The sequence below is a fragment of the Rissa tridactyla genome, chromosome 1 (assembly GCF_028500815.1).
Source record: "Rissa tridactyla isolate bRisTri1 chromosome 1, bRisTri1.patW.cur.20221130, whole genome shotgun sequence".
Taxonomy (NCBI): Eukaryota; Metazoa; Chordata; class Aves; order Charadriiformes; family Laridae; genus Rissa; species Rissa tridactyla.
The window spans coordinates 103,672,875-103,686,941 of record NC_071466.1 but is presented as its reverse complement, the minus strand read 5'-3'; the positions used below and the strand labels follow the sequence as shown (position 1 = coordinate 103,686,941).

Below are 14,067 nucleotides of genomic sequence, written 5' to 3'. Positions count from 1 at the left end.
CTCTCCCCCTCAACAGGATGGGGAAGAAAATGGGATGAAAAACCTTGTGGGTTGAGATAAAGACAGGGAGAGTACTTAACAATTACAGTCACGGACAAAACAGGCTTGACTTAGGGAAAATTAATTTAATTTATCACCACTTAAAATAGGTTTGGATAGTGAGAAACAAAGACAAATTGAAACAACACCTTTCCCCCTCTTTTTATCCCAGGCTCAACTTCACTCCTTCGTTCCTGACTCCTCTGCCTCCCTCGTGCCCCAGGCAGCACAGTGAGGGGTGCGAAATGGGGGCTCAGTCCGTAACACCTCTTCTCTACTGTTTCTTCCTCTGCATGCTTTTCCCCTGCTCCAGCTGTATCCTCTCCACAGGCTGCAATCCTTCAGGATAAATCTGTTCCAGCTTGGGGTCCTCCATGGGCTGCAGCATGGATAACTGCTCCACTGTGGTCCCTCCATGAGCTGCAAGGCAACACCTGCTTCAGCATGGTCACTGCGGGGGATCCCTGCTTGGGTTCCTGGAGCAGCTGCTCCTCTTACCTCGGTGCTCACAGGGCTGTTGCTCACGCTTTTCCCCTCACCATCAGGCAGTGTTTTGCCCTTCCTTACACACACAATTTCCCTGAGGCGCTGCCATCCTGCCTGATGGGCTCAGCTGTGCCCTGCGGTGGGTCTGTTGGAGCCTCAGAGAGACCACCCCGGCCGCTCCCCACTGCCAGCACCTGGGCACCTGCACTCCATATAACTGTTTAAACTCATCCTTGTAACAAAAAGGATTTAACTTTACTGTTTGATGCTAAGTGACATGGCACTCTGTGTAGATACTCACACGTGTGAAGCTTGTGCTACATATATATTATTTTTATAGCTGTATGCTTTTTATTACTTATAAATTATATGAGTTGCTTGTGATGAAATCAAAAGGGTCAGATAACTGGGGTGAATGCAGTACTTAGATCACTGCATTGTACACAAATACATTCAGTTGCCTTATACAGTGCTGGGGTCAGGGCTGTACCTGCATGTTAGTGCCACAGAACAGAGAATTGCCTGGTGTGCGCTGCATCGGTGGCTTTATAGGTCAATAAGATTTTTTTTTAGCTCAATGTGAGAATCCTCATAATTAAACCTTGAGAATTTTGTTAAGTGCTTGCTTTGTCATTATAACCCCAACAGCTGAAACTATAACTTTTTGCAGAGTGTTTGTGGGACCCTTTTCTCTGGGAAGCTCTGTTGTGGAAGAAAAAAGTTATTTCCAAAAAAGTTAGGAAGGCATCCTCAGGATTTGTTTTAACGTCTGTTTTGGTCTAGCTCCAAAGAACAAGCTTCTCTCACAAGGTGCTGTTGAATGGTTTTGGGCAATTCACTGATAAGTGATTTCTTTTTGAAATTATCTTCTTTTTTTCTTTTTGAAAACAAAAACAATGAGCAAGTCTTTGCCATGCATTTTCATTGTTCCGGGGTCTTTTCTTTGGTTAAGTGCAGGGAGGTTAGACATCCATTATGGATGCTACTCATGTTCAGGGCAGGTTCAAGGAATGTTTATATATTTTATGAGGTCTCCTTCAGAGAGAGTTTTGCCCTGAGATCAAAGTTCTTGAATTGACATTCTCAAGGAAATCAATGTGACTAGAAGAAAAAAAAGTAGAGGAGTAAGCCACAGAGAATGACTGCTATCAACCTGTGTCTGGACAACAGGGTGAAGTGTGACCAGAAGGAAGGCTAATAACAGGAATACTTGTCTAAATGACATAATATATGTCTGTTCTGGTATCTGAAAGTGCTCCTAATGTCATACAGAAGAGTTAGGAAGGCAGAGTTTTGAAGAAATTCAGAACAGAAGGTACATGGGTGGGAGATGTTGGCTACTTCAGTCAATAGTGATGTGGTCTGACACAACCGCTGAGATGCTGATAAGGCTTTGTTGATGCTGGATGATTCTTCCTATTAAAGCACTATTTCGAAAATCTGCTTGACAAATCTGCTGTAGCAAACTGTTTTTGCTGTACCACTGCATTTATGTAACTGATGATCCCATTTCCTCTAAGAGTTCAGAAAAGCAGATGCTTATGGAGGACAAACTGACCTACACTGGAGTAGTTCAAAGGACAGAGCCATCTGTGCCTTCTCTTATATCACCAACTTTATCCTATCTCTGCCCTACTAGACCTTTGTATCTTATGGTTTTGAGGAAGGGAAAGGGAGTGAACATGCAGATCCTGAACTCTTTTGACTTACGCTTGTGCTGACTCTGGGCATTTTATTCCTTCCTACTATTCCCCCCAGCATAACTGTTACTTTGGGGCAGAGATGGACAATGTGAAGTGAAAGAACTTAGCACATCTGATTTTTTTTTCTTTTCCTTTTTTTTCATTGTCCCCATTTCAAATGATCAGCTGTCAAGTTCAGACAAGAATGGGAATTTGCACAGCATAGCTACGTGGGATTAGGTTAGGCCTACAAGTAATGAAATCTTGGGGTAGAAGACCACTACTGCTGTCCAAGAAAGACTTGATGGCTCTGACCTATCGCTTTCACTGTCTTCGTTCCTCTGAGAACATCAAGCTGGGTTTTGAGTCATTTGATTCTGGTCTGTCTAATATTAGAGACAGTTACGTTGGCCTACTCAAAAGGGGGAGCACAGATCTAAACTGTATCTGTAATTTCTTTGCGTTTCAGTCCTGTGACTGAAAGCACAGCTCACAGGTCCACCATCTTCACCTCTGTGACTTCTGAGCTTGTGCAGGGGTATGAAAAAGGCATCCTTGCAGTTAGGGTGGTTTTAGCTGCAGTGGCGGTAAGGAGCAATGGTAGATTAAAATGATGCCTTGAGAAGGCAGGAACACTGGAGTAATGCTTGATCAGTATGGTGAAACATAGGAGCGTTCATGCAGAGTTGTGTAGTGGGAATCTGTAGGAAAGCAGGGGAAGAAATTTATCAGCCACCCTCTGGTATATTTATGTGACCTTCTTGACTTGCAAGTAATATAGTAGTGTCCACCTCACTACGGGAGGTGGCCAGGAGGCGGTGGAAGCAGCTTTGCTGTGATAGTTGATGTAGGAATAAGGAAAGAGTTAATCTGAAAAAAAAAAAAGTGTAATCCTGTTATCTCGTAGTTGGGCTACTTCTTGCTGAGGCAGTAAAGGAAGAAACAATGCTACTTTTTTATGTGGACTGGAGAGATTAGAAATCTGATAAGGGAAAAATGCGTAGTGAAATAGAAGTGATGCAGTGCTATGTTGGGCTTTCAAAACAACTGTGCTCTACTGTCTGAAAAGCTAAGAGTTAAAAAGTTAAGGGTGGCTAAGTTAAAGATGTGATGTGACGTATCAGCCTCTTAGAATAATAGACTAATATACAAATAACATAAAACTAGGACTTAGGTGTTACAGAGGACTCAGGCTTCGCTTTTCTTTGGCTAAGGCTGTATTCCAAGCTTTGGCCACTTCTCTTTTGTTCTGAGTGTATCTTCTAAGTGCCATTGCTTAGTGATCCTTGAGCCATGGAGACAGCCAGATTAATGGTTCTGAAATAAAGCATGACTGTCTTCATTTTCTGTAATGTAAATAGCAGAACCAATCTGCTCTATCTGATTCTGTTAGCAGTCAGTATAACTATAAACCATTACTCACTGGCAGTTGAGATCACTGCTCAAGTTCATGTTTGTGAAACAAAATAGACTTTGAGGGTCTGAGAGAGCACAATACTTTCATATCTATCAGTGATATGATCCATTTCCTTGTGCTCCTTACTGAATCATTCTTGAAGTTAATGCCAGGCTATTCTTAAGGCTACCTTGTAGGTGTGGCATATATACCTAACTCCCTAATTCTTGTTTCAGATTTCTAGTTTTAGAATTTGTTTTGAAGGGGGAGGAGTCAGAATTTGCCAACTGCAGTTGTGTTAATGAAGCTTTTTAACACCCACACCCACCCCCCAAACAAAAAAGCACCTTATTACTACACCTGTGTAAATAAAGACAATTAAAAAGAAAAAATGAAAGTTTTGAGTGTTAAGAAACTACTTAATGTTTGTTCTGAAAAATAAGAAAATAATTCATACTTTACAAGGTTTGGTGATTCAGAATGAACAAATATTAAAGTGAAAATAAACGAAGATATTTATTTTATTTCTTAATAAGGATTTTAGAAACAGTTGAGTGATGAAGTGGATTTTCCATCATGTTAAATCTTTTTAAATGAAAGCTAGTCATCTCTTTAAAAAGATGCTGTAATTCAGTCACAGTTCACTCAGTACTGGAATTACTGGGTGAAATGCTGTCAAGATTAAAAACAGCCCATGTATGTACAAGATTAGAAAGAGCCATTCAAATTGTGCTAGCCAGACTATACAACAAAATGATCTTATCACTACAGCCTTTGCTTGCTTTCCTCCTAATGTTAATTCTGTTTGATTAAACTGGGAACTGCTTAAGGGAAAGGCTTTTGCTTTGATTATATAGCCCATACTATCCTGAAATATTTTAATTAGAGTGCTTGGGAGCTGTTTGAGTACTGCTGGTAATACATAGTCACCAGCAACATTTCTTACATGGATGAAGATGCAGAATGTAATGACGCTGGAAGATCTCTGTTTCTTTAACTTCTCATTTCCAACCTTATCATTTTAGTTTCTCTGCTGCTTGTAATACCCGTGTGCAAAATATGTTCTCATGGTTCATGACCAGACTGAATTAGGTTTCTGTTCCAAGTTACACTATTAACTTTTACCATGAATTAGAATGCTTTCCTGCCATAGTATCCCCAGCTTTGAAATGGGATTGTCATTCTCATTTGCAGCAGGAGGGATGATATTAATGCCAATAACCAGTTATCTAATTGCATCTCGTGTACTGGAGGAAGAAAAGGACTACATTTTCAAGGGATTAATCTCTGAACTCTTTCAGAAGAAATAATCTTGTAGGTTTGTTAAAGACAAATTCTGAACACCTCGCTCAGGTTAAATTAATAATTATTAATAATAATATTTAGGTGTCAGTTAAAGAAATGTGAAAAACTTTCACCCAGAAGTGTAAGAGTTAGTGTAGCCTGGAAAACTCAGTACTGTTTTAATGAAAGACAAATTGTGGAAGACAGCAAGCCAGCTGTTTATCTGGATGGCAAAAAAAGTCTGTCGTCTGGATCTTAAACTTGTCTGAGAATTTTGAGCGGTACAGGTCTGATCTCATATGTTCTTCATATGAATGTTCTTCATAACCATCCTCTTGAACTTTGACCCTGAGGTCTTGAAGTAATAAAATGTGTTTTGGACAGTGTGTCCCTTATGTAGTACTTCAGCAAGAACAGACAAAAACCTGGTAGTTCCTGTGGAAGTAGTTGTGGAGGGCTTTCCTGCAGAAACTTAAAGCTTATGTGACTGAACAAGATAAAGTGACAGTGTCATGGCCAGAAAATAAACAATGTCCTTAACTGTTTGCAGATTTGTTGTACACAGAAACACTATTTTTGTTGTTAGTCTGGGGCTTCCACCACAGTTGTTGATAAGTGACAGCATTGGGTTGATAGATGTCTCCATTTTTGCTGTTTTAAGAAAGTAAGGAGTTTTTTTTGTTAGAGTCTTGAAGTGTCTTCTGACTTAGTGTGGAGAGAAGAGTGCCTTGCTACTACACCTGTTGCCTGCTTGGTGGGTTTACAGTGATTTTTTGTCTTTTATGGTCAGGTTATCCTTTCCCTATAGCTGAAGATAGATACTGTGAATACAGAAGTGACCTCAGAGTTTGATCATTGCCACAGATATTGAAAAGCATTTGCAATGGTGACTAGTCTTGTTAATCTCGTTTGGATGCTTGGCTAAAAATAAAAGAAACAGTAGAACTTAACATTTGTGAAGGTCTTTACAGTTAGAAGTCACAGAATCACACAGAATCACAGAATGCATCGGGTTGGAAGGGACCTTAAAGATCAGCTGGTTCCAACCCCCCTGCCATGGGCAGGGACACCTCCCACTAGACCAGGCTGCTCAAAGCCCCATCCACCCTGGCCTTGAACACCTCCAGGGATGGGACATCCACAACTTCTCTGGGCAGCCTGTTCCAGTGCCTCACCACCCTCACAGGAAAGAATTTCTTCCTGATATCCAATGTAAATCTACCCTCTTTTGGTTTGAAACCGTTACCCTGTGTCCTGTCGCTCCCCTCCCTGATAAAGTGTCCCTCCCCATCCTTCCTGTAGGCCTCCTTTAGGTACTGGAAGGCCGCTATAAGGTCTCCCCAAAGCCTTCTCTTTTCCAGGCTGAACTACCCCAACTCTCTCAGCCTGTCCTCATAGGAAAGGTGCTCCAGCCCTCTCATCATCTTCGTGGCCCTCCTCTGGACCCATTCCAACAGGTCCATGTCCTTCTTTTGCTGAGGACTCCAGAGCTGGACGCAGTACTCCAGGTGGGGACTCATGAGAGCAGAGTAGAGGGGCAGAATCACCTCCCTCAACCTGCTGGCTGTGCTTCTTTTGATGCAGCCCAGGATGCGGTTGGCTTTCTGGGCTGCAAGTGCGCATTGCCTGCTCAAGTTGAGCTTCTCATCCACCAAAGTCATTCCTGTAAAGAGCAGAAACTCTGAAAAATTTCACTGAAACTGGTAACTGTATTAATGATCTGATCTCCAAAGAGCAAGAATCAAACCTACATGAATGTTTCAGAGTGTTTTCCAAAATCTGTCTAAAATTCCCAGGCTTTGCTGAAACTATCAGAGTCCTTTTAGTAATGCTAGTATAAAGGCTTTTCCATGTAACGTGGGAAAACAACAGAACCTACTGTTAGTCTATGATACTCACATGACATCCTGCTTGGGGGTATTTTGTAATAATTTGGAATTCTTGTGAAGGATGTGGGGTTTTTATCTGGTTGGTTTTGTTTCTTTTTTTCCCGTAGGATGAGGAAGTGACTGATAACTTGCCTCAGGAAAATTACTTCTTGAATTGTTTGCCCAAATTATCTTGTGAATGATAGTTTAGGAATAGAAGTGCTGTGCTGCGTTTTAAGGAAAATAAAAATGTAATCTTTTTTGTGTGAAACTTGTCCATATAAAGACACATGGCACTGAAATAGCTAAATTGCTCTTAATGTGTACCTTCTATGGATTTATTGCAGTTTTCTATGTAAACATGTCCTAGAAGAGCACAGATAACTTTAAATAGAAACTATAATAAAGTTTTGTGCCACACTGTTAAAAGTCCATATATAATACGCAGTGGAAGGAATTTTCATACATGTCTGACTTTTACACATAAGTCTTTTTAGTGTAGTTGTTTTCAACCTGATCATTTCGTCAAGGTAAAAACTTAGATAAGGCATCAGTGCTTAAATTTAGATACAGTCTGGGCTTATGTACATATGGAGTTAGTCTCTGTGTATGTTTAAATTTTACATTTATATGAATAACTTTTAGTCTAGAAAGCACTCCTTTAAGGAGGAGCAGAATGTTAAAAGAGTACTTCTAGTATATATCAAAGAGACTACTGCTTCTATATAGAATATTGGTTTATGAGAAGAGCTTAAATTATTTGGAGTGAAAGATGGGAAATAAAATATTTCTGGGCTTACCTGCAATAGTGTAAGATGGAAGAGAGAGTGCTAACAGCTGAGATGTCTGGGCATTTCCTTGTCTCCCTTGCTCAGAGCTGGGTGTAAGCAAATTTTCCTGATAAAATAACCTTTTAAATGTATGTTTTAACACTTTTTTTTGTATATAAAAATAACTGTGTAGATTATGAAAGTTCTAGTTGTAGAGAATATGAAAGTTATGCCTGTTTGAATGCCTTGGTCCTGATGTTTGTTCTACACTTTACATCCGTGTGCCGGTATGACATTCCGTCATCCCCCATGATCAGGCATGGGGAAAGCCTCGTTGCGCTCTGAAGTCTGTGGGAGATCATGGATGGGAGGATTGTATGTATTCCGGTAGGATTGCCACAGTGGAAGACAAATCAGGGCTGAGAACCTACCTCCGAGTATTGCCCATTTCCTTACCTCTGAGAAATAGCGTTGGGTCTTCAGACTGAAAAGTGTAGGCTCATCTGGTCCTATCAGCTCCATTATTTTTGAGAGATAACACTCTTCTCTTTCCCCACTTTCCTCACTGGAAATGTTCACTCCCAGACTTTGTGGGCTTTCCACCTCCCAAGTGACAGAGAGGTAAAACCCCTGAACACAGTAGATGTTGAGTGAAACTGAAACAATACTCACAACCAGCATCCTTTCTGCCTGCTCATAACAATGTAGTGTAATAATCCTGTGCAGAAAAGAATTATAGAGAGCAGATGTGTATAATGGGTCTTGTGTGCATTTGCAGATTATTGATCTACTGGAACATCATTTGTTCGTTACAGTGCTTTCACTGGCCTGAGAACACAAACACGTTGTGGTGCTGCACAGACCTTTGTGAGGAGAGGGCATGCAGGATGGTTGATGTGGCTGCCACTCTGTGAATTTGAAAGCTGGTGTGTATGCCTTTTCTGGAGAGTTGGGAAGTACAGAACTTGTGAATAATCGTAGTGTTTAGTGGTTTATATTGTGTGTAGATTAGATGTATATCTCTCTGTTATTTATAGATTAAGTGATGTATGTTAGAAGGAAGTGTTTAATGTTGGATTTTTTTGTCAAATCTCAGGGTAGGGATGGTTTTTTGTGGACAAGTAAAGGTGAATAGCTCAGTGTTCTGTATTGTTCTTACTTCATACTGCTTTTAGAATCTGTTGCATCTTCTGATTCTTGTGGAAAATAAATTATTTGATGAACAGTTATTTAACAGTTCATTACTAGCATAATTTTGCTTGTGGTAAGAGTTTTGTGCTGGCTTTCTAACAAAACAGTGCATACAATTGACTGACAGTGCAGTTGTGTTTCTCAACAATTGACTGACAGTGCAGTTGTGGTTCCCCTTATTGTCTCTCCTTCCTCCTGCTTGAATAATTTCTGAACTCAATGGTCAATGTCAGTTGAATTTGATGGAGTTCAAAAATTTTCCGAGAGACTGAAGTTCCTGCAAACATGAATATCAGTAGTTAGTTAGAGAGAAATTACTGCTTTCCTGAAGGGAATGGTACGGAGCTCAGTTTACCCATTCTGTTTTTCTGGCAGCTTTCTGGTCAGTTGGTTCCTACATGATTTTTATTTTGACTATGCGTTCTTTCTTGTTGGGGGCCTCGGGATGAACAACGAAGGCAGAGGAGTTAACGCTGTTGTGGAACCAGTAGAGATTAGGGTATGAGGAATGCAGATGTAGAACAATTTGTTAATGTTTCAAAATAATATTGCAAATTGGAATGTCAGTGCTTGTATTTTCATTACAATAATTCAAAAACACATGATACATTTATAATATAATGACTATGCCAGATGCTTTTTGGATCAATAATACCTAGTCTCCATCCCAGAGATCTTCAATGCAAAAAATAGAACCATAGAATAGCCTAGGTCAGAATGGACCTCGAAAGACCATTTGGTCCAACCTTTCCTGGGAGCCTAGATGAGATTATCTAGCACCCTGTCCAACCTCATATTGAAAATCTCCAGTGATGGGGACTCTATGATCTCCTTGGGGAGGTTATTCCAGTGATTGATCTCAATGTAAAAAATTCCTTTCTTACATTGATATGAAAGCTCTCCCAGTGCAACTTGTAGCCATTGCCCCTTCTTTATCTGATGTCTTGTGAAGAGAAAGCCTCCGTCCTCTTTGTAGCCACCCTTTAAATACTGGACTACTGTGATGAGGTCCCCGTGAGTCTTTTTTCTGCTGGGAGAAAAGACCTAACTCCTTCAGTCTTTCCTTGGAGGACAGGTTCTCTGGCTCTTTGATACTTAAACTAAAAACTAAGAAGTTAATATTGGAATGCTGTGAAATTTCTGATCTCTTTTAACCCTCATTTTTGTATATAACAGACCCTGAATTGTTGGAATCAACTGTCCACGGTTGCGAAGTTTAATTCCTGTAGAGTTAGGGCCCTTGGTGTCACCTCGGGCATGTAAAATGAAACCTCTGGTTGTGGAAATTGGGTGTTACATTGGCAATAAACAGCAAACTTTAATTACTGTCTTACTGGAATATGTTGATCTTTCTCTCCATCCGTCTGCTTCCTATTGTATGTCTGTCTGCAGTCTATTCTATTTTGTTTTTCAGTCTCTCAAGCTTAAACATAGCTTTCTGCTCCTTTTCTCTGCTTTACCCATTGCTATTTAATCTGTTTACTGCTAACTCCTGGGTTTTTTTTCTTTTTCTTTTCTTTCTCTCCAGAAGCTCTTTAGAATGGTTTATGCTTTCTTTGGCATCCAGCACAGGGCTAGTCTTGAGACTTCCCACTCCTTCCCCTCTTTCTGATGTGTTCAAGGTAGAGGAAGAATAAACTACCAATTCCTTTGGAGTATTAGTAATCTGTGGAGGAGTATCTTCCCTTAAGCGGCTGAACAATTTCAATCCTTTTATGCACTCTTCTGTCCCAGTATTTACAATATTTAAGTTTTCCTAGCTTGCAAAAAAAACCCAAACCAAAACAACCACCACCACCACCCCCCTTCCCCAACCTACTCTCTAGTTCTCCTTTTCAAGTCTCTTGTCTTCCTTTTTACTGCTCCAAGTACTTTTCCTGTCCTTCTGCATACTCTGGGATATTGAAATAGGAAGAGAATCTGTGCTCTGCTCTCTCATGTTATCTTTTTAACACTCAAGCATAAAAACTGCCTGTGCTGTAAGATTCAAGAGTATATGTGTGGAAGTTCAGAGAACTCTTTTTTTTTTCTTTTTTTTTTAACTAGAGTTTGCTTGCATTTTTAAAAAATAGAAGCATAATAGAGGTATTGCCTGCAACAGAGTAGAGTAAGAAAACATAAGCAAAGATTAAAGTGCTGATCTTCTAGCACTTAGAAACGCTTTTGAAAGAGCCATACCACTAAGACAACTTATTCTGAAGACACTGTATCAGTACGCATGTGATCTTAAGCTTTTGAGATAATGCTTGCTGTGCATGAAAATAGTATTGGCTGTGTTACCTGGCATTTGGAAGGAAGGTTTCTGAGTCATGTACCATGCTTCGTTGCTCTGCCAAATTATGAGAAAAAAAATTCAGTATTTTTTTCATGGTTCTCTAAATTACAACTAATGGGGAGACTGGCTTACAAAAGTGCTGTGGGTTTTTCTGCAGTGACATCTGTGGAGTGTATATATAGTAGGTTCCCAAGTTGGAAGCCAGAAGAGTATGTGGGAAGTGTGAAAGGGGGATGGGGAGGGGAGCAAACAAGAAATTCACACAAAAGGAAATTGTTGATGCAAGTTAATGCCTTTTCTTAGTGATATTGATAAATTTCTGCTGCTGTTCAAGCAGTCTAAATTATTCTCCTTCTGATTCTGTTTTTTTTCGCTTTTCTCCTGTTGCCTGGAAAACATGAGTGGAATCTAGTAGGACAAGAGGCTGCTTTTTCATTGTTTTGTGGCTCTGTTGCTAGCTATTGTCCTCGTGGCTCAGGCAGTTCATGTCAGTCTTTGTGTGGAGTAAGAAAAATGTTTTCGTTTTTCTTTAAAGATTAAATTTCTAGACTGTGTGGATTGCTTTTATTTGAAAAGCAAGCAGTGATAACTTGAGAGTATCTCCCTCCAACTAATGTGGTTTTGCTTGGGATGTCACCTTTAGCACTTTGTTCGTTCAGATGTGCTTATTAAATGTGCTTATTAGTTTGGGGGTAAAGCAGTCTTGAAATCTTAGTTTCATTTTTTAATGTAATTTGTTTAAAACAAAGGAACTCTAAGCAAAACAGTGCATTTCACGAGTTTTTCTGTTGGGAATAAAAAACCAGATCACTGATAATGTTGAACGTTTTCAACAGTTGGAAATAGAGTCAATTTTGCTCTTAACTAGGAGCAGAGCTCTAACACCTGGTAAAATAATGCAGCCTTGAGCAGTGTCACTGAGATCTCCTCTGTTGTGGCTGAGTTAGCTCTGTTCTGTACTACGTTGCTGATTGATTGTAAATGAAGATTGTTTTTGAGGACATTCTTTAAACAGAACTGAAATGTAGCTATTTACTAGTATGAAAATGCACTCATGGATGCATAGGGTAGTGCAAAAAATCAGACCAGTTCTCTTGTAAGTAACAGTTCTTGCATGTAGTATTTATATGATCCTGCTTCTTCATTGCCTTTATTTTTGCTGTACCCATTAATTATGTGGTGGTACAGAAAATATATCCAAGATGGAAGATAATGTAACTTTATTATCTTTTTTTTTTCTTTTTCAGGCATCTATTAACAAGCTAAAAGTGAAAGAACCATGGCTCAGTTTCCAACACCTTTTGGGGGTAAGTTGTTTATAGTGTATTCTGAACTATTCTTATATGCAAAAACTCTGCATAAATCTATTGCTTTCCAAATATGCTCTGTATGGAAGTGTTTATGGATAGTATATATTTCTGAGATGATAGTTTATCTGATTTGTGATGGTTTTGCAGATCAATTGGAGAACACACGTGAAATTTTGCAGAGGCATCTCAGAAGAGTCAAACAGAAAAGCTGTGCTGTATCCCTCTTTTGTGCATTGATCCGTTACAGTCCTACAGTTTGGAACTGTAGCGCAGATTCAGGCCACTCAACCACTGGCAGTAGGGCATAGCCTAATTCTGTGCTAGTCATGGCTAACAGTTGGATATGCTTTTTCTTTGAGGATTCCTGGACTTTTTAATTGCTAAAAGTACAGCAGATGCCTTTGGATGCTATCACTTCAAATTTCTTTTCCTTATTGTCCCATAATCCATGTGTAGATTAGAACAAAGATGCTGCATTTTTTAGCTCTCCATTTTTAACAGGGGAAGGTATGGCATCTTGAACTTCAGTCTTTTTGAAGGATCCAGGAAGGGTTCTGGTAGTGCGATAGAGACATTACTTTTTGCTATTAACATGAAAGACGTTCTTGAGCCCAGTTTTGCAACTGATCTGAAGAAAGCTTATAAAGATAAAATTTAGTTCTGAGACCTTAAGTAACTAGTTTGGTTCCACTTAAATGTTGCATCTGTTAAGGGCTTTTCTCTGGAGATGCAGGTATGATTCTTGTTGTGTGGTTGTATATACATGTATACACATAAATATGCATACAAAAACACACAAAAAAGTGTGTGTATGTGTATAAATATATATGGAAGTCTGTTTTTTTGGATCAGCTGCAGCTAGGAACATTGGATATAGCTAAGAATTTGTATCTAGTGTTAGTGTTTCAGTAGGAGACTTCAGGAAACACACATGTTATTCAGAGTATGTTGTTAGAGAAACCCAATCCTTGTTAAACACAGTTGATTGGATGCAATCTCTGCCAGTCCATAAAGCACAACAGAAGCATCTTTTTTCACATGATAGCTAGAGCAAACATATAATCAGAAGCTGCAATTCATTGCCTCGATTATCTTTAAGTCCAGCCCTCTGTGAATGAAATCTTGTTTGGTCCAAGACTTCCTCATTTTGGGAGTGAAAGTGGCTACCGAAAGCTTTGAGCAAATAAACTCACCGGACAGTTTCACGTAGGATACCCTTTCAGATCATGTAAAAAGTTCTGAATAGCTTCATTTCACCATGTTTTTCACAATCTAAGAGAAGTCATGATGTGAAAAAAATCTGCTTGTTTCGACTGAAGTGTTTCCTTTTTGGTTACTTAGGGCTGTGCTTTGCATGCACCCATATTTAAACATGGACACACAAGCTTACTGGGAATCTTGTCTACACAGTATTCTTCTCTGCCATCTTCAGAGAGTTTTCATTGTATCACACATGGATAGCAGCTTTCTTTTTTCAACTTTATATGTTACCATTTGATCTTACATCTGTTGTTCAGGATCCTGTTAACTCTAGTACAAGGCTTTAGGAAGGAATTAACTATTTCTGCTCAAACAAATTTTCTCATCCGCAAAGAAGAAGTTGAAATAAGCATGTGGCTAATGTAGTTTCCGGAGTATCTTTGATTTTTAATGTGATGTGAGGGAAATTTGTTATGATAGTCATACTTGAGCCAAGTCTACCAAATAGCGTCATACCTCCTCTTAGAAGAATGACAGCAAAAAGATTGTTGTGAGAAGAAAAAAAT

The 14,067-nt window shown here is 39.4% G+C and overlaps 1 protein-coding gene across 7 annotated transcripts in view; it reads left to right on the top strand.

Moving 5' to 3' along the window:
- ITSN1 (intersectin 1) overlaps nucleotides 1-14,067 on the top strand; it is a 145,788-nt gene that overhangs the window by 20,202 nt on the left and 111,519 nt on the right. For 6 of the 7 annotated variants that reach the window (XM_054189257.1, XM_054189255.1, XM_054189254.1 and 3 more), the window contains one exon: nucleotides 12,239-12,298. In XM_054189257.1, coding sequence (XP_054045232.1) covers nucleotides 12,271-12,298 — 28 coding nt within the window. In that variant the 5' untranslated portion in view covers nucleotides 12,239-12,270. Of the gene's footprint in view, nucleotides 1-7,630; nucleotides 8,452-12,238; nucleotides 12,299-14,067 lie in introns of those variants that run through there. The other variant, XM_054189253.1, reaches the window with a different exon arrangement.